This window comes from Colossoma macropomum, unplaced genomic scaffold (assembly GCF_904425465.1).
Source record: "Colossoma macropomum unplaced genomic scaffold, Colossoma_macropomum, whole genome shotgun sequence".
Classification (NCBI taxonomy): Eukaryota; Metazoa; Chordata; class Actinopteri; order Characiformes; family Serrasalmidae; genus Colossoma; species Colossoma macropomum.
Genome location: NW_023494798.1, coordinates 2896366 through 2920096, shown reverse-complemented (window position 1 = coordinate 2920096; position 23731 = coordinate 2896366). Strand labels below are relative to the sequence as shown.

Genomic DNA, 23731 nt, shown 5'->3' with positions numbered 1-23731 from the left:
CTTTTATCGAAAAACAGGGGGGAAAAGGAAAAAAGATGACTGATTTTATAATTTATGTTTCATATTTTATTGATTTCCAATGTGTAGATAAATAAACTTAGTAAACGAATACAATAAAATGCACTAAAAACTACACTGTGTAAGTTTTGGGGATTTGGAGACCTCTCTGGTGAAAGTGTGTAATTGCACGAAGTGTGTGGAAGAATACTTCGTAACATGGTTGTGCTTCAGACCCCGTCCACAAGGTGACGAACATGATGATTATGAGCGCTTGTAAACAGTATTCATAGAGGACTCGGTCAGAACTTGGTAAGGGACGTGTCTATAGAGGATGCGACTGAATTATCATGTCATATAGTATCATATCTTCATCAGTGTGAAGCTGTTTTTGCATTTGAGACCTAAACATCGAGCTGGACCTTCTATATGAGACTATATGTGCAACGCTAATCAGTAAAGGCGTATGGCGCGGTGTGAAAAAACTCCCGAACAGACACATCTTGAGTTTTAAATCATTACTTCAGGCTTTACGGGGCAACTCACAGCAGCGTACACTCACCATACTGTAGCCTATTTTCAGTTTTAACAGATCTCATATATCTCATGGTTAACTTATTTTCACTTCGAAAATCAACAGAACGTAATGTACCTAAGCGTTTGCAGTGGTGATTATTGGATCATTGCTGAATTCTTTGAAATAAATATGTTCTTAACTTCCTAAAAGCTTGAAACTGCAGTTCAGTTGATGCTGTTTCTGAAAATCCACACATTCCTAAAACAGAGTTCCTTCAGAGTGTTGAGTGTGTTGATGTGCGATGAGACATTAATGCGTGATGTGCCGATGTGTTTGCAGGAACTCCAGTAAACAGAATCCCCATCATGGCCAAGCAGGTGCTGGATCTGTACATGCTGTATAAGCTGGTGACGGAGAAGGGGGGTCTGGTGGAAGTCATCAACAAGAAGATCTGGAGAGAAATCACCAAGGGCCTCAATCTCCCCACCTCCATAACCAGCGCAGCCTTCACCCTCCGCACACAGTACGCAGACAAATACACACCCATATCAGCTCGTTTACACAAACTGAAAAAGGGATTAAATAAGGCATGTGTAATAACAACAACAACAACAACAACAACAACAATAATAATAATAATGTGTATTATAATTATGGATGTTTAGTACACAAGCAGCTCATGTTCAGCCGAATGTCTGTGTAGGGCTTTAAATGGAATATCCGTGCAGTGTTAGTATGAGGGTGGGGGGGTTCTTTGGATGTCCTGAATGCACTGTGAATCAATTTTAAAAACTTGTGTTTTAGGCCAAACCCTCCTCTCAAAATGTACATACAAACATCTGAGGCATCAGGCAGTGCGTCCATAACCGTTTTGTCTAATAACTTGCTGTGAAGGAGCTTTCAGAGGCATTAAACTCTTCAGACGTCTGGTTCCTGTCACCACCACTATGAACATTCAACCACTCTAAATGACTTTGTTTACATCTAATTGACTTATTTATTCAGAAATTTAAACAATTGGTGGAATTCCCCTTTAAAACAGGGTGCAACTAGAACATAAACACAAATCACTAGATCAACCAAGCTGCCATAAACAGATCACCTCTCACACTGAAGTCAATAAACAAATGTTAAACTCAGCGTGTTTTCATTTTCCTTCATAGCATGTAAAGTATTTGGTCAGTGGAATATTTGAATGCTGTTTGTGTAAGAAAGTAACACTTTATAAGGCAACATCTTATTATAATAATAATTAAAATAATAATAACCAAGTATAAATAAAGAAAATAAATACTACTACTAATAATAATAATAATTAAGTTTAATAAAACATTAACTGACCATAAATAGCTGTAAACAAATAATTAGTAATTAGTAAATAATTAGTATTATTATTTGTGTGTGTGTGTGTGTGTGTGTATATATATATATATATATATATATATATATATATATATATATATATATATATACTGAAGGTATATATATTGTTCAAATGTAAATGTACCAATGATTTGTTCACAGGTATTAATGGTCAATTAATGGTTTATTAAACATTTTTTAATTATAAAGTGTTACCAAATGTAAATATTAGAAATATTTTTTTGTCTTGTTTTCCATAAATGTTTCAATTTTCCTCTCACCTTATGTCTCACTCTCTTCCTCTCCCTTCACATCAAATTCTGCTCCCACTAGAGAAGCTTATTGATCATATGGATTTATTGATGAAATTTCGGTCAAAGTTCACCACAACTGTAGTATATGGGAGCTCTCTCTCTCCCTCTCTCTCCCTCCCTCCCTCTCTCTCTCTCTCTCTCTCTCCCTCCCTCCCTCTCTCTCCCTCTCTCTGTCTCTCTCTCTCCCTCTCTCTGTCTCTCTCTCTCTCTCTCTCTCTCTCTCTCTCTCTCCCTCCCTCCCTCCCTCCCTCCCTCTCTCTCTCCCTCTCTCTCTCCTCCCTCCCTCCCTCTCTCTCTCTCTCTCTCTCTCTCTCTCTCTCTCTCTCCCTCTCTCCCTCTCTCTCTCTCCCTCCCTCTCTCCCTCTCTCTCCCTCTCTCTGTCTCTCTCTCTCTCTCCCTCTCTCTGTCCCTCTCTCTGTCTCTCTCTCTTTCCCTCTCTCTCTCTCTCTCTCTCTCTCTCTCTCTCTCTCCCCCTCTCTCTCTCTCTCTCTCTCTCTCTCTCTCTCTCTCTCCCTCCCTCCCTTCCTCCCTCCCTCCGTCCCTCCCTCCCTCTCTCTCTCCTTCTCTCTCTCTCTCTCTCTCTCTCTCTCTCTCATGTTTTGTATTACTTCTTCTCTGTTCTGTCATTAAGTTGTGCTCCCCTGATATGCTGAAAGCTCAGTATTGATTGACAGTGTCCTCCGTTACATGCTCGAGATGGCGTGTGATTTATGAGACGTAAAAAACTGCTGTGATCATAAAGCACAGATTGGAGTTCTGGTTAGTCTCTTTGTTTTTAGCTTACTCAGGTATTCTGTAAGGCTGTACAGCTGATCATATATTAATCATATCTTAATCAATACTACCAATTTAGCCCCGTGCAGAAAGCTGCAGTTCATGACTTCCATTTAGAAGAGCATCAAAATCGAGCTTTCCCTGCTGTAAGAAACCACAGATGAGTTCCCTGATGACTCCGATATTAGGAAAATACTAAAAGATTGTCAGTTATGATTCATGCTATTAATTTTTTATTTTGTAATAAAAAATGTTCCAAAAAATATGCCAACATTACTGAAAGCGATAAAAGATCATGAAGGGAGTTTAGTTTTACAGCGAATAGCTTTAATAACTGAATACTGAATCATTCAAATCAATAGCTGGCAAATGAAAAGGATCCAGTGACTTATGAAAAATCAGAAGGTGCACAATAAGCAATTTTGGAATGTTTTAAATTATTATAATCAAATAAATGAAATGAAATCCTGATGAGTTGCATTGAATCTTTCTTTAAATAAGCTTAATTTAATGAGTGTGAGGTCAGATATTTACATAAGTAACCAGGCCAACAGTGGTGTATACATTTAGTAGCAACTCTGCCTTAGACACAGATATTTGAAGGCTGTAACAAACATTCATGTAGCGTATTCTTTACCTTGGGTGTTAGAGTTTGAATATTGAGTCCTTCAGTAAAGATTTAAACTCAAACCTCTGTCTGAACCTGATACAGATACAGACTGTAGTCCGTCTGTTTCTCTGCATACTCTGTTACCCTATTCTTTAGTGGTCAGGACCCCCACAGAGCATTTATTACTTGAGTGGTGGGTCATTCTCAGCACTGCAGTAACACTGACGTGGTGGTGGTGTGTTAGTGTGTGTTGCGCTGGTCTGAGTGGATCAGACACAGCAGTGCTGCTGGAGTTTTTAAACACCTCAGTGTCACTGCTGGACTGAGAATAGTCCACCAACCAAAAATATCCAGCCAACAGCGTCCTGTGGGCAGCGTCCTGTGGGCACTGATGAAGGACTAGAGGATGACCAACACAAACTGTGCAGCAGCAGATGAGCTATCGTCTCTGACTTTACATCTACAAGGTGGACCGACAAGGTAGGAGTGTCTAGTAGAGTGGACAGTGAGTGGACACAGTGTTTAAAAACTCCAGCAGCACTGCTGTGTCTGATCTACTCATACCAGTGCAACACACACTAACACACCACCACCACGTCAGTGTTACTGCAGTGCTGAGAATGACCCACCACCCAAATAGTACCTGCTCTGTGAGGGTCCATGGGGGTCCTGACCACTGAAGGACAGGGTGACAGAGTATGCAGAGAAACAGATGGACTACAGTCTGTAACTGTAGAACTACAAAGTGCATCTATATGGTCAGTGGAGCTGATAAAATGGAGCGTAGATTAATTTAAAAAATCTAAAAAATTTATTTACCAAATCATTTACAAATCATTTTTACAGTTTTCCCTGATAACGGGTCCATTAAGACAGTGAATCATCAAGATCAGTGAATCAAACGACTGAATCATTGTCTATAATGGGTAATAAAGCTTTACTGGATCGTGTGGTTGAAGGTGACTCCCGCGTGTCTGTTTCAGGTATATGAAGTATCTGTACCCGTACGAATGCGCTCGGAAAGGGCTGAGTTCGCCCAACGAGCTGCAGGCCGCCATCGACAGCAACCGGCGCGAGGGCCGCCGACCCAGCTACAGCAGCAGCGGCCTGTTCCGCTTTAGCCCCTCCCCCAGCACCGCATCACACATCCTATCACCTCCCAAGATGCACCTGGCAGCGCTGGGCGCCGGGCCTGGAGCCGCGGGGGCGCTGAACGGCCTGCAGGGCTCCCCGGGACCATCCATCAAGAAGGGGCTCGGTGAGTGGGACACACATTTAATACAAACGGATGTCTTGCAAAAGTCTGAAATCATTTGTGGTAACATTTTTACAAACTCAACAATAATTTACCCAGTGTACACTTAAATAATATAAACCCCACACTAAAGGTATTTCAGATGTTTTATTCAGTGTTTCACGTATTTTACGGTCTCATATACAACCCCATTTCCAAAAAGTTGGGACGCTGTGCAAAATGTGCATAAAAACAAAATGCAATGATGTGCAAATCATTTAAACACTATATTTCATTGAAAATAGTACAAAGACAACAAATCAAATGTTGCAACTGAGAAATTGTATTGTTTTTTGAAAAAATATGACCATTTTGAATTTGATGCCAACAACACATTCCCAAAAAGTTAGCATTAGCATCGCATTTACACACTGTAGTTGTATAAAGGCCAATATTGCATGGTCTCCTTTAGAATAAGAGATAAGTGAGAATAAGTTAATAATAAATAACAGTCCCACATCACTGTGTATGCAGTGTATTCAGTTTACTGTGTGAAATGAACACAGCAGGTTGTGATTTATATATTGGTGAACAGCGCCCCCTTCTGCACTTTTTGGAAACTACAGTCTTATACGAGTCAAGAAATGTTTGTTAGGGGTTTCAGAATTTTCTTTTCTGGTTCCTCTCTGGAACATCTGATGTGGTTAATGGTTTGATAGTATACTATGCTATTTGTATTATACTTACTAGTGTGTAGAAATCTCCAAAACATTTCACTAACTTAGCGCTCAGCCAACCAGGGCGCGAATGAGTGTCATTATGGATAAGATAGATGGATAATATCTTTGAACACATAGTCAATATATGAAGAGAAAGCATACTGTAGTGGTTGAGTTCTTAATGCTTTAAATGAACACATTATTATTATTAGTAGTAGTAGTAGTATTACTACTACTACTACTACTACTATTATTGCTTACTATTGTTTTGGAGTGTGTCTGTGGGAATTTGTGTGTTTTAGTCAAAAGAGCAGTTGTGAGATCAGACACTGATGTTGGACAAGAAGGCCTGGCTTTGCAGTCAATATTCTAATTCATCCCAGAGGTGTTCAGTGGGGTTGAGGTCAGGGCTCTGTCCTGGCCACTGGAGTTCCTCCACACCAAACTCATCCAACCATGTCTTTAATGAGCCTGCTTTGTGGGGCTCAGTCATGCTGAAACAGGAAAGGCTCTTCCCCAGACTGCTGCCCCAAAGTTGGAAGCGTATAATCGTCTAAAATGTTTTTGTATGTTGTAACATCAACATCACCCTTAACTGGAGGGACTTCACTCCGGGGGTAAACCCTGCCCATTATCCCTCCTCCACCAAACTTTACTGATGTCATCTGCCAAACCCAGATTTGTCAATCAAACAGCCAGACAGTGAAGTGTGATTTATCACTCGAGAGAACATGTTTCCACTGCTCTAAAGTCCAGTTGTGGTGTTTTACATCGCTCCAGTCGACGCTTGGCATTGCACATACTGATGTTAGGCTTGTGTGCAGCTGCTCAGCCATTGAAGCCCATTTCAGGAACAGAACATTATGCTGATGTTGCTGCCTTAGACAGTTTGGAAGTCTCTAGTGAGTGATGCAACAGAGGATAGGGATTTTTACGTACTTCGTGCTTCAGTAATTGGCTGTCCTGCTCTGAATTTGCGTGGCCTACCTCTTCGTCATTTCTCCGCTAAGCTGTTGTTGCTCCGAGATGCTTCCATTTCACAGTATCAGCACTTACAGTTGTCTAGGGCAGATCTAGCAAGGCAGAAATTTCACAAGCTGAATTGTTGCAAAGGTGGCATCCTATGACAGAATCCCATTTAAAGTCAGGATCTCTTCAGGACAGCCCACTCTACTGTCAGTTAATGTCTGTAGAGACTGCAAGGCTATGTGCTTGATTTCACACACCTGTTAGCAGTGGTTGTGGCTGGAACACCTGAAATTAATCAGGAGGGGTATCCACATACATTTGGCCATATAGTGTACAATGTTACTGTACCTAAATATCAATAGCTAAAAAGCCAAAAACAGCGGACATCCTGTATTTTGTCTGTCCTTTTGTCGAAGCTTATGGACGATAGTTTGTCATACAGTGTCTAAAAAATATACGCAGGTCTATTTGATATTACTGAGCATACTGTGTGAGAATGTTAGCTGCATTAGCCTTGCAGCTCCAGCATAAAACTAAAGATGCAGACACCAAACATCCTGGCTGATTGACTGTGTTTGGGGTAAGAGTGAAGACATACTTGCACTCAAAAAGCAGTGATGAATTTCCTTGCTTTCAGAAGATGCCTCCCCGTCTCTGCTGGCAGCACGGGCCCCCTCCTTGGCGCTGGCTCTGGGGCCGCAGCAGGTGGCCGGTTTGGCCCGGGCAGCCACTCTGGAGCAGTTGCGGGAGAAGCTGGAGACAGGCGGCGGTGCCGAGGGTCCAGAGAGGAAGATGGCCCGCCTGGCTGAGGAGCAGCAGAGGCTGATGCAGCAGGCCTTCCAACACAACCTGCTGGCCATGGCTTCACAGATGCCCATGAACCTGAGACTGGGCATGCCACCGAGGGGTCAGTACCAGCTACAACAGGAGGTGGTTTCTTAACCATGTAGTGTTAGGAATCATGGTCAGTGCTGTTTAGAGCAGTTGGTGGTGGTCAGCGGGCCAGTACCATCTTAATGGAGAACCTGGAACAGTAGTGTGGAGAGTTTGGGTCTGTAGGTAGGGCTCTGATTAGGGTGGGAATAAATCTGGAGAACCGTTTAGAACATTGAGATGATGAGACAAAGTGAATGAATGAATTCGACTTCGTGTCGACCCTTCAAGGCTCTGTTTGTGACTCCTTTGTTTTTGCACTTTTACAGAAGACAAGCACGACCTGGCCATGAGCATCTCCTCCTCTGGAGCTGCCAGCATCAGCGTATCTGTGGAGGTCAATGGTGTCCTCTACTCAGGTACGCATCACATGCCTCCCAGTAGGGGTCAGCGATATGGCAAAGATATCATTCCATGATATTTAAAGATGTTTAAATGATACACAATACATATCACAATATGTTGACACAGATACAATGCACACATTTAAAACATGCCAACAAAACCTAAAATAAAATTATTTTGATTGAGTGTTTGTCATACTGCACTATGCAGTGTTGGTCAGTTGGTCAGTACTGACACTATTCACATATCATGATACTAAAATGTATCAAAAGTGAGTGATAAATATATGAAAGGGGTTGTGTGAAACTGCCTGGCTGGTAGTTTGAGACCCCTGGCCTAAATTCAGATGAAGGCCCAGTCCAATTTCTTATGTTTACCCCTACTAGTTACTAGGGGTAGTGGTTGAAATCTTAATTAACAGGCTACTAGCGCTGCTCTGTAGGCGACCCTGCCAGTCTGCCATGATAACAGAGGAGGGAAAAGTTCACCAACATCGCTGCTGGGCTTTGGTTACATTTAGGGCATCATATGCCTTCAAAAAATGAGATGCAATAATATTTATTATCGCCCACCTCTGATTCTTCAGTGAAATGAAGCTGAAGTCAGCGATTCGCCAACTTCTCGTTCGAATTTTCCCTGTTTCACCTTAAATGGTGCAGCAGTTACATTCTGGCGCTTAAGGCGTCAGAACTGCTGGACTATTTAAGGTGGAATGGGAAATTTAGCTACCTAGCTACCGAGACATCAGCATGCTATTAGCGATTTTATACTTGTTCTGAAGAAAAGGACCAGAATACATTAAAATGACATTACTTACATAACTAAAATAATACAGTGGTTACTGTAATTTTTAACAATGAAAATACTCACATTTGTGGGTTTCTTTGGTCGCTTGTGCAGCCATCTCACCTCTGAAAAACCTCTGTTTGGAGGGCCATGTAGCCCTAACACTTCACCCTACTTCTCTATCTCAACAAAAGTTGGGACACCTACCCCTAGACGTGAATGCACAAAACAGAGGGGTAAGGGCTATTTAGTAGGGGCAAGGGGTAAAATGGGATTGGGGTGAAGTCTAGCCATTCATTTACAACAGCACTGCCGCTTTCAAGTATTGACATTATGGAGACTAAAGGTTTTAAAAGTGTGTCTCATTGAATGTCAAATATAAAAGCCTGGTTAAAGTGTCCTTGAAATGTCGATATTTCTTTATGTTTATGTTTTTTGTATGTATTTACTTATTTGTACTGCACAGAGTCTTTATTTCTGACAGTGTATAGTGTAGTTTTACTGATCTTTTTCCACTCATTTCTCTTTTTCAGGAACGCTCTTTGCTCAAAAGTCAGCAACAACTCCAGTGAGTGCATCCGCTGCAGTGAGTGTGCCTCCCGTGGCACCCAGCGCGGTCTTCAGCTTTCCCAGTCACAGCCCCTCCTCTTCCTCTTCCTCTAAGGGCCCCAGCTCAGCGGAGCCCTCCGCCAGCGGCTCTCCATAGCCTGGACACAGCCTTCACCCGCTGCCCAGGCTCCAGCCTGCTCCAGGCCAGAACAAAGCAGTCATGGATGTTTTGAAAATCAAACTGTTGCACAACCAGTACCTCATTTTCCTCCTGTCGGTCTTGGCTGTCTACATATGTTCAGATATATTTACCATACGCGTACATAGACACAGACCGAATACTCTAAACGCTAAACACAATCACGACGTTCAGCCAAAATCAACTGACAGGCGCTCATAACAGAACTTGAAGATTTTTATTTAGAAAAAGAAAAGTGTTGCTATTTGTTGTCTTCTGATTTTTGGGGTGTTTTTTTTTTTGTTTTTGAATATTTTTTTTTTCCCTCTTGAGTTTTTCCGCTTATGACATACCTCAAATCAAGCAATCCGCTGTGATTGAATATTACAAGAATATCTTTACCTCAGGAGTTTGTTAGTAAATACTTTAGCTGGATGAATTTTATTTTTTATAATGTATTTGAATTTGTCAGAATCAGGAAAAGAGGTGATCTTCCCAGAAAGGGGCCTCACACGCTTTTGTTGCTATGCATTCACTTTTCTCTCGTTGCCGTGACGATGCTCATTTGGATGAGAGGTCAGAGAGAAGGAAAGGACGTTCTGATCACCGAGATGTCCCAACTGCAAACGGAGCCAAATCGTGAGCTTGAATTCAATGCAACCGGACGTTCGTGAAAAGCTTTCAAAGTTCTTGACCTCAGTGACCTCATTGCCTTGTCCGTTCGCTCTGAATGGCTTGGACATCACCATAACCTGCAAATACCTCACATACATCCCTCTCACTAACCAAACCAATGGCAGCTTTGAAGGTCGTAGCAGTTCCGATACTTTTGTGTCGTCTTTTCAGGAGCAAACTCAGTATTTCTGACCAACAGACTGTTTATTGCCTCTCCCACTCTAAAGACCCGGTTTATACCCAGCTCAGTACTGTACGATTCCCATTTTGGGAAGACGGCTGCTCCAGGTACAGCCCTTTTTCAGTCAGCAAATGCTGTGTGGCCTTGGGATTGGGGCAGTAGTTGTTTTGTTTTGGTTTGGGTTATTTTTTGGAAGCTATGGAAAATTCCAGAAAACAAGAATTCATTCAGTCTAGTATGTTATTTAGTTATTGGCAAATAATTGAGCTAGATAAGGCCGTTCAAACCCAACCCAAGCATAGCCCCAACTTCCTAAATCAGGACATAATCAGTTCACACAGTTTTCCATTTGTAGTCAAGCTGTTTCCTCACTAAGGCATTTCCACTGTGTACAACCCAGACTAATGGCTCTTACACATCGAGCGTGATGCAAATAAACGACACAAAAATGCGCAAAATTCCAATTTTTTCCGCATCAAAACCGTACGCACCTGACGTGGTGATATTTTGAGGAATTTTACTCCGTCATTCATGCCAGGAAACAAAACCAAAACGGATGGGCAGGATGTCTTCAAGTGCAAGAAGACATCCTTTGCTCCACACAAAACAATTGGGATATTTTGGGAATGGGATGGGATATTTTCCAATTTGGAAACGCAAAAGGAAATTGGGAGTTTTGCTTCCTCATTCAGGAGCTATAAGTGTTCTCGCATATCGCTCTGATATCCGTAAGTCAGTTTGAGGTGAAGATGCTAGAAAGTTGTAGTTGCTGGACAGCACTGATCTGTCAGCTGGTCAAGTGTGTCAGTAGAAGTCCAGAGTGCAAAAAAAAATTGGTTGCCGTGCGAAAAATTGCATTTGGCGTGAAACATATCAGTTACAAAGGTGTTCAGATAAATTTATTGACGTACAAAAAAACACACAAATAATTTACGCTCGGTGTGTAAAGGCCTTAACTCACCAGAACCTGCACCAACAATTCAAAGGTGGCTCTGGAACCTCAGCAACTCCGATAGCAATCATAGAAATCTAATGGACATCACTTCCAGAGAGCATGGATTGGTCTCAAGCTATTCAGACGACAGGGGACACGTTGTAATTCTGTTGTTCGAGTTTTGCAGGGAGCCCTCGAGTCTCTACCTCACAGTCGAACTGTTGTTATACCACATCAGGGAAGGGAAAGTCTTCTCAGGATTTGAGATGCTGTAACAAACACTTTTTCAAACCACAGTAACCTCTGCCTCCCGTGGTGGGAAGGCAGCTTTCTCAGGAAGTATTGTGACGTCTTTCAACAAAACAGTTATACGGAAATATGCACAGAACATGGATGAGACTGTTTTCCAAAGAATACCTTATGCTCTGCGATGGAGAACTACACTACATACCTCATGCTGCCATGCCAATGGGACTCAAGCGGGCTGTTCCGGGACTTAAAAGTCCGGATTGCTCGATTGGACGGTCTGGAATGTAAGCATCATTCTGGATTGCTGGATCGGAATATCTGGAATGCAGGCACCGTTCTGGATAGTTGGATCGGATTATCCTGGACGTAAGCATCTTTCCGGATTGCTGCATCGGAATATCAGGATCGGAAGCATAATTACAGAATGCTGGACAGGAATATCTGGAACATAAGCTCCATTTCAGATTGATGGATGGGAATATTCAGAACTTTAGCATGATTCTGGATTGCTGGATCGGAATATCAGGTATGGAAGCATAATTATGGAATGTTGCACAGCAGCATTCCTGTCCCGCATACCGTAATTATGCTTTTGTTCCTGATATTCCGATCCAGATATGAGATGGCATGATTCCGGATTGCTAGATTGGAGTATCTGGAACTTTAGCACCATTCCGGACTGCTGGATCACAATCTCCTGGCAGATTTCCGGACTGATATGACACGAATTCTCTCTCTCTCTTTTTCTCTCCCTGTTTATCTCTGCCTGTCTCTTTGATCGCCCTTCGTGGGTCACCCTTCGTGGGTCACCCTAGCGACCATGTAATGTTCTGCATTTGTACAATCAGGTGTGTCTCTGACCTCTTCATACTGTGACTTACAGCTAGATTACCAAAGAACAGCTCAGCCTTTTCTGCCTGTTCCTCTGACCCCCCCCCCACCCCCCCCCCACCGTGAAAGATGCCAAGTCATACAATATTTACCAAAGGTTTATGACTCGGAGCTGGACGTCTGTACAGTCCAGTGGTTTTCCCTGCTGGAAGTCTGTGCAGTAAAGCTTCAGAAGAGCTTGATCATTAGGAACGTGAAGTATTTGAGCAGGGAAGACTCTACACTGCGCAAGACTGAAGGTTTGAACAGTAGGTGGCTGTTACTCGATGGTCTGCAATGGCCTTTTTTCCCTTTATGACCAGCTACTGACGAAAGACTGGGCTAGTTTTAGTAAATCCGGATGATCCAGGTTTTCCCCAAATTCAGATCTAAATCCTTTTAAAGCATTTTAAAAGCCTGCTTAAATTAAAATGATGATTAGATACTGAAAGGACATTTACTAGATCACACCGGCCTCCTCCTCAGTTGATGTGTACACACATTATCATCGGTAGAACCGCCGTGTGCAAAAGTTTTGGCACCCCCGGTCAATTGATGTCTTTTGTCGACGTGAAAATAAGTTACCACGTCCTCTACGAAAGTGTGAGAACACACTTCTGATGCTGTTTATTTGCTGTGTTTGATATATTGGCAAAGAAGAAAGCCTGTGCAAAAGTCATGGCACATTTTGGATTTAGTTTTTTGTTTTTTTTCTTCCAGTATGTTAAACTCAGCAAATAAATAGAAATTGACCTCAAGGTTTGTGAGAAAATTGTCATAATTAAATTTATTCCCATAAGGGCCAAATAATAACAAGACATTTTCCTTGTTTGAAGTAGTATGTAAACATTGTTCAAAGAATTCATTGTTTCTGTGATGTGCAAATGTGCACCTATTGATGAGAGCAGCCAATCAGAACAGAGCTCATTTGTATAAGTCTTAAAGGCACTTGAGCAAAAACAGTCTGATTAATTCTAAGGGATTTAGAGAGGTTGGAAACATGAATTATGACCGTTTTGGGTACATAAAACCACACAAATGTTATAACCATACCTGAAGGAAAAAATATAATGCATAAAAATGTAGGATGTGGACGCTTTAACTTATTTTCACGTAATAGATTGCAAAAAAAAGTAGTTTGACCAGATATATCAGTAACTTTTACCATGAATTTGGTTACAGATCGAGGCCGACTGAGTGCTTTAGAATGAAACAGATGAACTCTCTGGACACACGAGTTAATGGCAGTCATTTAATCTTTTTACGATTATTAAATGAGATGGTCTTTCAAACAATTTCATTCATCCACTCCAGATTACACTGTGGTTTATAAGGGAAGAGCCAAGCGCTGAGTCAGTAGCCACAAAACATGCCACCTGCTGCCGCACGGATGCCTCAGCATGGCAAACCGCCATGTCGTTCCCTCTCTAAGCTCAGGAAGTGCGTTTTGCCAAACTTCTCTTCATCCTGAATTTTTGGCCTCCTTTGTAAGTTTATCTAAATCCTTGCTTCTCCAGCTGCTGGGCTTGAAAGTGATATTCCAAAAGTGTGCATGTGCGTTATTACGAGGCCAGAGTGTTTACTGTAGAGTCAGATTTCCACATGATTACAGTGTAATACATCAGCACAGTTCCTGCCGCGAGTAAGCAAGCATTGTGTCGATTTGCTGCAGTTTATTTACCTGCAAGTAACCTTTTAGGTCAGTGTGAACTAAATAGGATTTCTGATGCTAAAACATCCGACTAGGCTTAATCCATGTCCGTGAAACCAGCTGCTTTTTTCATTTTCCCTTTAAAACAAGCTGCTACACTTTCAGTTAGGTTTACAGACTGCCTTACAGCAGACCGGCCCACGATGAAGTATAAACTGTCCTCACATAACAAAAGGATATAGTCTCTGCCTTAATCTCTGCTCGGAGTTCAGTGTCGGAACCAAAGCTTGTCTCTTTTCAGCTGCTCTTAACATTGTGACAGAATTTCAAGATAAACAGCCCAATAGAAACTGTGCAGAATGTCTCAGTATGAAATATTGTTGTGTAAACAAGGTAAGAACATCTTTCCCTCAGCTGTAATGTTACTTTTTGGAAATGCAAAGTTTTGTTCCAACAACGCTGATATACAGTATCAGGCATATTTCTTTTCATTTAATGGGAAATGAACAGGATACACGGTTAATCACTGCTGATCAAAGTTTGGAATCATGTTTTTGATGATGAACAGAGCTGTAGATGATTACGTAATCATTGAGAAAGCTGTATCGCTTTGAGATTTCTAAGTTATAATACAGTTACAACAGGTATTTATAGTAATTTTGGGTCAAGAAATGAATATTAATAGACAATAAATACTTTAAAAAATTCTATGTAGTTGCTGAGGCTTCTGCTGTCCAATTTTCTTCCTCTCTTTTTATATCATTTGAGTTTTGGACAGCGAATGATGAAATCTATAGACATGCATTGATTCGTTACAGAGACCGATTCGGACTAAAACAACCCACCCCCCATGGTAACCTTCAAAGATAATAAACATACAGATAATGTAATCATAGCTGATAATATACAAATTTAAATCTAATTAAATAGATAAATAATGATGAGTGGATAGCGGCCTAAAAGAACACGTCCTGTTATCAGTCACTAACAGGCATAGAGGACTCAGGAGGGACGAGAGCAGCAACGATGAGTGCGTTTACATACACTTAATCTGGTTACTGCAGAAAATCAGATTTAGGCAGTAATCTGATGTACACATTTACATGAACTTGGGTAATCAGATAATGGGGAAACTCTGGGACTACATGAGTCAGACAATAATCGGATTTCTGCTTTGCAGCCAGCCAATAGACTCACAGAAGAAGACGTGACGTAAACGTGTAAAACTCAAACTTCATACCACGGCTTTTTTTTTAAAAACATCGCACCACTTTACCTGAAAATATGAACATGAAACATCTAGAAGATGAAGAATATTTAAATCCTTAATTTCGTGTTTGGTTTCAGTGTCGTTCCAAAAGTGTTTTGCTGCATTTAACAACAACGCTGCTTGCTTTTTTCCGGCGCCGCTGTCTGTTTTCGCACATGCTCAGACTGAGAAATCCGAAAGAAGAGTTCACACGCACTGAGAAATCTGATTACTGAGCTAAAATCCAGCTCTCTATCAGATTTCTTATTGAGTGCATGTAAACACACTCACTGTTTTCTGTTGAAAAATGAAATTTGTACTTAACTTTCTGGAATTTCAGTAAATAATAAGTCTCAAGCTTTTATTCAGTGCTACATTGTTCTATAAAAATCATTAATATGACAACATGACAGGAAGTCATTCCAAACTTTTGAACAGCTCTGTGGACTTTTGAATTCCTGGCTTTAGAAATATCTTCCTCTGTGTTTGTAAGCGTCCACACATTTGCACATCAGATGACCGGACGATGATGGAAGTAACGGTTCTGTCGGACTTCATCATCTACAGAAGCGTCTTTGACAAATCATCACCAAAGTGTTCTCAGCTGTAACCTCTGGCCTCCAGATGGCGCCAGAACGCAAGACAGTTTTCATACAGGAATCCTGTGTGTGTGAGAGAGAGAGAGAGCGGGCGAGAGAGATAGAGAGAGAATGAGCTCCTCTGCATGGGCATTGCTGAACTAATGGACGTGCGTAACACTGATAGACACAATCTTCCTAAGTGCTAGTTTGACTGTTTCCGGGACGGTTCGGCGCTCCTCCTCGTTCTGTTCAGATTCTGTGTATTATAGATTGCATATGCAAGTGGTTATTGGAATACCTCATTTATCTTTTTGGTTTTTATTTTTTTTTTTGCTTAAAGTTGTACAAATGCTCCATTTGGAAACTGAGCAGTGGGCTTTGTGCATATTTTTGTACTGTTGTTATATTATTATAATGTTGTTATTGATATATTAATAACAATATTACTGATGTTAGGGTTTTTTTTTCTCTTCTAATTAAAACAAGATTTAGGACGGAACCCATGTGAATGCTTGTTAAAACTGGTTTGTGCTGATTGTATTTAAAAGTGGAGCACTTTTTTTTTCAAAACTCAGTTCTCATTCAGTTTTGTTCACATCAGTAATATTAAATCTGTGGTTCTCAGGGCTTTCCACGTCTACGTTATGATAAAGTTTTACTTTATATCTTAATCTGAGTGGTGTGTTTTATTTGTTCTCCTCTGTTCTTTCAGCTGACAGTATGTTCTTCTTACCTTTAGTGCAGGAATGACAACCTGGGGACCTTCCGGGCTGAGATCAGCGTTTACCCTCATCTAACGCTCTGAATTCAGTTCATGAAGGCCTTGCTAATTAGCTGATGAGCTGAATCAGGTGTGCAGCTTGCAGAAGTCCTTTGTTTTGGCCTGTTAGTACTAGCGCCTGACACGATGTGCTTTAAAGCAACAGTATGTAGGATTTGGGGATTTGGAGACCTCTCTGGTGGAAATGTGTAATTGCAGGCAACATGCAGAAGAACATTTTGTAACACCAGTTGTGCTTCGGACAAGCGGATGAATCTGACTTTAGCAAGTGCATTGAAAGAGAATTCAAAGAGAGCTCAGTCAAACTGTCTTCCAAGGATGTGAGCGAATTATTATAATGTTGATTTTGCAGTTGAGACCTAAACATCGAGCCAGACCTTCTTTTGGAGCCTGTATGTGTGACGTTAATACATAAAGACGTATGACGTGGTCGGAAAAAGCTACCAAATACATCCCGACACCTCTGACTTTACAATCAATAAGTAAATGAATAATTTCAGCCTTTGCAGGCCGACTGGCAGCGGCACACACACCTTTTAGTGTGCTCTTTTTTCTCTGTAACTCAGTAATGCTACAAAAAATATTACATAGTGCTGCTTTACAAATCAGTGAAACAACACATCGAATTGTCCAGTGACTAAAAAAGCTTAAATGCTCTTGAATGTACAATTTTCCCCAGTTGTTGTCAGTCAGTCGAGATATGTTTGGTGTCCATATATTGCTTCGGTCCTTTGTTGGGTAATTTACCACAGCGTGGCTAAGATACATGATTCATTTATTCCATTTCTGTGATGCAAAAGCACCACATGCTTCATTTCAAAAGAAGAATATAGAATTTAATAGAATGTTTTTCAAGATTACAGGAACATAAAAAGGAAAAGAATGGATTAAAATAGAGAAAAATAATCTCACCAGGTTCACATTCACAAAACATAACCTCACACGCGAAGGCTTAAAGGTGCAGTGTGTAAGATTTAGGAGGATCTATTAGCAGAAAGGGAGTGTTGTATCTAAAACCATGTTGTCATTACTGTATAATCACCTGTAACTATGAATCATTGTGTTCGTGCCCTTCACATCTACAGAGAGAGCGGCTTCTCTTCCAACAGAGGGCGCCGTGTTATGCCGCTGTGTTTCTACAGTAGCCCAGAACGGACAAACCAAACACCAGTGAGGTGCCCAGTCTCGCATCCCCGCCCTGATTTCACTTCCCTTGCTTTCCAGTTGCAGTTTCCACAGTGTTATTGGATGAGTCATATATATCACAGCTGTCAATCAACAACTCTGGGCGGAATCTTAAAAAGCATAGGTAGATATGAAAGTGCCTGAGTTTTTGTGAACTTCAAAATATTTGTAAACAAACGTGCTAACTCGCTAACTCTGGCCGAAGGTCCTTAGGAAGTACAGTCCGGACCGGGATGTGAAACTGGGCCAGCGAACATGTAGAGAGGAGAACCACCACTCTGTAATGTCTTGTGGGTGTCTACAATGAATGGGTTGATATGGAGCATTTGAATGAAATCATAGTTTATAAATGCTTAAACATTTTTATTATAAAAGAATACAATCATTTCCTGAACACAGACAGCATAAAACATTTTAATACTGCTGTTATATTTTTAAGAGCTTTTAAACTCGAGTTATAGGAGTTTAAAACAGCGCCTCATGTACGTTCATGACGTCAGTGAGCGCAAACAGCCAATGAGCTGCTCTGCATGCCAACCAATCAGCACTCAGTAGAGAAAAGGAAGCATACAGGTGAGTTTTCTGTGCTTTTTTAGTGAAGTACAAACTTAAACTTTCTCAATTTAAAGGTAAGTTCTGGGCGAGAGATTAGAAACTATTTTAACTTTTTTGTTTTTAGCCGTTTAGGGGCCAGAACGGAGCCGGTTTATCAGGAGCTCAATGGCTAAAAATGAACAGTTAAAATAGTTTCTAATCACTTAAACAAACTTTCCTTTAGTTTTAGAAAACAGAAGCTTGTATTTCACTAAAAAAGCAAAGAAATCTCACCTGTATGTTTCCTTTTCTCTACAGCAAACAGGTTTTGGGCAGCAGGACGCAGCATTACTGTTACTAAGTGCTGATTGGTTGGCGAGCGGAGGAAACCCTAATGGGATGACAAATAACATAACAGGGGAGCTGGAGCTCCACTTCACTGCTGCTTATGTTGGTTTGCTGCTGGTTGATTCATCCGTAGTTCTCCTTCACGTGTCTGTCCAGCGCAGACTGCTGAATGTTTCGCTTTGAAAGACATTTAAGCTGTATTTTAATGAGAGCACTACAATCACAGATTCTGTCGCAACAACACCGGAAAATTGGGCTACAAATTAGTGCAGTTAATTGCATAATTTAATATGCTGATATTGATAATAACATATTTGAAATCTCTAATTCTATTGAGTGTTTTTACAAGGAAAAACACACATACATGTCCAGACATGTACAGTGGCGCCACCATAGCCCGTTTATGAGGAGTCTGGCTACTTCCTATTTCCCCCGTTATTTCAAAAACATGACTGCAAAACACCAGAGAGCATCCGGGGCCGAGTCCTCAATGAAACAGGGTGAAGGGAGCTAAACAGCTAAAAACGAAAATTTAAAATAGTTCTAATCACTCGCTCAGAACTTTCCTTTAATTTTAGAAGGTAGAAGGATGTATTTCACTAAAAAAAACAATTATTTATTATTTATTATAGAAAACGGGTTTTGGGCAGCAGAAGGCTGCCATTACTGCTACTGAGTGCTGATTGGTTGGCGAGTGGAGCAGCTTATTGGCTGTTCGCGCTCACTGAAGTCATGAACGTACATGAGGCGCTGTTTTAAACTCCTATAGCTCGAGTTTAAAAGCTCAAATGCTCCATCTTATCCCACTCATTTTGGACTCTAGTGTTTGAGAAACCAGGAAGACATTACAGAGTGATAGTTCTCCTCTACAAGTTCTCTGGTTTCTGATTAAACGGGGGGAAATAAGAAGCAGCCAGGCTCCTCCTTAACCGGTTCTGGTGGCTCCTCCTCCAACAGAGGCTCTAGAGGGCGCCTTTCACGTTTTAGCGCTGAATTACGTTGAACGCGCTATTATTTAGCACAGGAAAAGGCGAGGAAGAGCGAATCCTCATCATCACAGAAACGAAAACAGGAAGAAGCAAAACGAAACTGGGAGAGACGACGGCGGAAAACATACCGGCCACCGTAGGTTCAGCTGGTTGCAATCTGCATCTTCACCACTAGATGTCACTAAATCGCAAAATCTCTAACTAAGGCAAAAGCTCAGAGAGAGGAGAGAGAGAGAGAGAGAGAGAGATGTGGGGGGAAGAGCAGAGAGCTTGTAGAGTGAAGTTCCACTCTGCAATGTCTTCCTGGTTTCTCAAACGCTAGAGGGCGCTCTTGAGCGAGTCCAGAATGAATGGGTTACTATGGAGCAATTGAGCAAAATCATAGTTTATAAATGATTAAACATTTTTAATGTCAAAGACTACAATCACCTCCTGAACACAGAACAGCTTAAAACATTTTAACACTGCTGTTATATTTTTAAGAGCTTTTAAACTCGAGATTCAGTAGCAGTAATACCCGCTTTCTGCTGCCCAAAACCCGTTTACTGTAGAAAAAAGGAAAAATATAGCTAAGATTTCTTTGTTGTTTTAGTGAAATGCATCCTTCTACTGTCTAAAATTAAAAGAAAGTTCTGTTTAAGTGATTAGAAACTATTTTAACTGTTCGTTTTTAGCCGTTGAGCTCCATTTACTCCCGTTCATTGAGGACTTGCTCGCGGGCGCCCTCTGCTGTTTAGCAGTCCTGTTTTTGATATAACGTGGGAAATAGGAAGTGGCCAGGCTCCTCATAAACCGGCTCTGGTAACAGCGCCTGCAGGTGTCTTCCTATCTAACAGAATTGGTTAAAGCAATTATAGCTTCAGCTAGTTATAAGTAAATTAGACAGTCTAGATATAAACTTACTGATTTATCATTACCAATCAAAACTGTCCTGATGCAGATTTGGATAAGCATTGACTCAACACAGTGTCATTAAAGAGATTCGGTCAACAATGAGTCCATCGTGTACATCCCAACAATGTGAGCAAGAGTCACTCTCTGGCTGACGGCCTTGAGGGTTCCTGAGTGCTGACCTTTTCCCAGTTCTAACTCCTGAACCACAGGCCGCCGCCCTGTCCGGTAGGATAGATTGGAGATGGACATCTCATGTCACGGCGTCCTTCTCAAGGAGCGTAACAAGCCTTACAGAGACATAAAAGCCAAAGAACTGTCATTCCTAGATGTGAGAAATATGTTCTTAAGAAAAATATTCTATATTGATCACAAATTTATATCCCTTCATGTTCAAAACTGGAGACACTGTGCTAAAGTTGCTAACGAACGCTAGAAGTCAATAGTCACCCAAATCATTTCTGTAAATACATCAAAACGTCTCTCAGCCTGCATCCAGGTCTTCACTGAGGTCGATGTGGTTTGGGACACAGTGCGACTTACTGTGTAAACAGCTTATATGCTGCATGTCCAAAAGTACCCAGACGCCCCTTTTAATTAGTGAATGCAGGTGGTAATTTGTTTACGCAGCTTATATAATCTCCAGAGAAAAGCACTGACAATAGAATGGGATGATGTGAAGCATCTGCACATGCGGCCACCATGTCCGATGCCAAGTGTGGACAGCAGCATCTCTGGAGTGATGGAGCTCCACACATGGCCTTTGTGCTGGGTTATTTTAGCTGTCACCCACAGCATATTGGAGTTGAAGTTAAATAATGAATATGGCCTTTTTCACACTTATTTTTAGAAGGAGAGGAGGGAAAAGTTCAGTAACCTCGCTGCTGTCCTTTGGCTAATTTAGGGCATGATATCCATTCAAAGAGGGGAGAAACGACAATTATCTATTATCGCCCACCCCTAAATCTTCAGTGATATGAAGCTGAAGTCAGATATTCTCCAGCTTCTTGCTTGAATTTCCAAGTTCCACCTTAAATGAAGCAGCAGATCTGATGTCTGAGGCGCCACAATGTAACTGCTACACCGTTTAAGGTAGAACAGGAAATTTAGCCAGCTACTGAGACATCAGCACGATTTCCTTCATCCTACTCCTCTATCTCAACAAAAATAATCTCCTAAAGTAAATCTCCAGCGTGCTTCACAGATGAGGTGGGATGCTTGGGTTCCTTCCATTCGCCATTCTTGTCTCTTCCTATCATTCCTGTAGATTAGCTAAGCTAGAGTTGTTTTTTATCCTCCCTCCATGCCTGAGTCACTCAGACTGATCACACTGATCTCTGCCAATCTCCCTTCCAAAAGCTGCACAGCAACCATTCCTGTCTCTCAACTGTGGCACAATTCAACTTCAGCTTGGTTTGAGAATGAACTGCCTTTTCAGTGCGAATTCCCAACCATGACTGACTGTGGCTTGGACGTTTTTGGACACTGTGTGTAACTAGACCTATAGGGCAGCCTGACCACCCGTAGCCCCAGGGCCCACAAGCTGGCTAAAGCGCCCCTCCACAAGAATGTTTTTCCAGAACTGTAGAGGCTTTTTAAGATGTTCTTTGGCATCAACTCATCTAGTCTTTCTGTTTTTGAGGCTTAATGATGTTTTACACTGTGTGTTAAACCCTCTGATTAAATCGTCTCTTGACTGTTGACTTTGACTCTGATGTGTCTGCTTCCTACGGATGTTCTTGAGGGTATTTTGGGATGTTGGCCAACTGAAGGGGTTTTTCTGGAGAAAAAAGAATTCACTTTTGGCCTAATGTTTTTGCTATGGTGGCTGCCAGTGAATGTGTTGCAGGCTGTTTAATGGCTAAACAGTCGCTAAAGAAAACCTTTTACTATTTTACCAGCAGCATTAAACATAGAAGCTCAGAAGACTCGTGTGGGTTCACTGCTGGTTTTGATAGTAAATAAAATGGCCATATTTGTGTTGTAGTCATGGTGACATAGTGATTTCACATCAAACCACTCTGAATGACTTGGTTTATATTTCGACCACTGAATTATGCAGATATGTAAGGGAGAATATTCACCCAAAAATGAATTACGACATCTTAGAAATGGAGTTATTACGGGTGTTTTATAATTATATTGAAATATAGTTGACTTTAAATAATGAACATAACAGAGTTGGGTCATTCTACAGAAACGTCCACTTTTTTATCTCTCCCTAGAGGGTCACTGGTGTTACTGATCCTCACTGGTGTTACACATAAGAAAAGTAACACCAGACACATTTTACAAAACGGCTGCTACAGAGCATCAAACCACATGTTGTCAGTCATGGAACATCCACTAAAATATGGAATTTAATCCATTTGTTTTCTATTTTTTCACAATGACCTCAGAATAAAGTCGGTCACACCAGTGACTTCAGCTAAAAGCTTCATATGAAATCATGAGCTAAATGAGAAAATTTCTGATAACTGAAAGACACAGTGGACTCACCATGTGCTTTTCTTCGTAGATCCCCAGAAAACAGGTAAAAGGAAGTCAAGTGATGTCATCAGTGTGACTTTTATTTCAAAATTTTTTGTTACTCAGTAACACCAGTGACACGACTCCTGGGGAACTTTCATTATATATTTTATAATATTTATTTGGCATTTGTTTCCTTTATGTCATTTAATTTATATATTTCATAGTCATGTATAGATTATTGTAGTTAAAATAGCAGAAAAACATGTTTTTTACCTCAAAATATGGCCTCAACCTTCACACATGACTGTGGGGACAAGCACTTCTGTGGTGCTTGGAATTCTATATGATTGATTTAAAAACCAATATTGCTAAATTGAGGCTCAAGAAGACGTAATTCTTAAACATTGTTTTATTTTAAAATATAAATAAATTGTAACCCTAATGTGTTTTTCAAGTGTATTATATCTGTAAACACCAGGGACCGTTTCCATAGAATGACTCAGTTATGTAATGAGTGTTACATATACACTCCGTTCACATTCTGTATCAGCAGGTTCTTCTTGTTTCGATGTCTAGACACAATCAAAACACTGGGTTTTTTTTTGCTCTTTCCACAAAACAAGACAATCATTTTCATAAAATTCCAGTCATAATAAAATCTCACCTTATGCTTATACACCGATCAGGCATAACATTATGATCCTTGTTTCTACGCTCATTGTCCATTTTATCAGCTCCACTTACTATATAGGTGCACTTTGTAGTTCTACAGTTACAGACTGTAGTCCATCTGTTTCTCTGATACTTTGTTAGCCCCCTTTTACCCTGTTCTTCAGTGGTCAGGACCCCCATGG

At 41.0% G+C, this 23731-nt stretch overlaps 1 protein-coding gene across 1 annotated transcript in view; it reads left to right on the top strand.

Moving 5' to 3' along the window:
- Positions 1–14975, top strand: part of LOC118818109 (AT-rich interactive domain-containing protein 3B-like) — a 90469-nt gene extending 75494 nt beyond the window's left edge. Inside the window, exons 5-9 of the mRNA XM_036585244.1 lie at positions 854–1037; positions 4558–4832; positions 7134–7403; positions 7699–7788; positions 9094–14975. Coding sequence (XP_036441137.1) covers positions 854–1037; positions 4558–4832; positions 7134–7403; positions 7699–7788; positions 9094–9266 — 992 coding nt within the window. The 3' untranslated portion in view covers positions 9267–14975. The remainder of the gene's footprint in view (positions 1–853; positions 1038–4557; positions 4833–7133; positions 7404–7698; positions 7789–9093) is intronic.
- The last annotated feature ends 8756 nt before the right edge of the window (positions 14976–23731 follow it).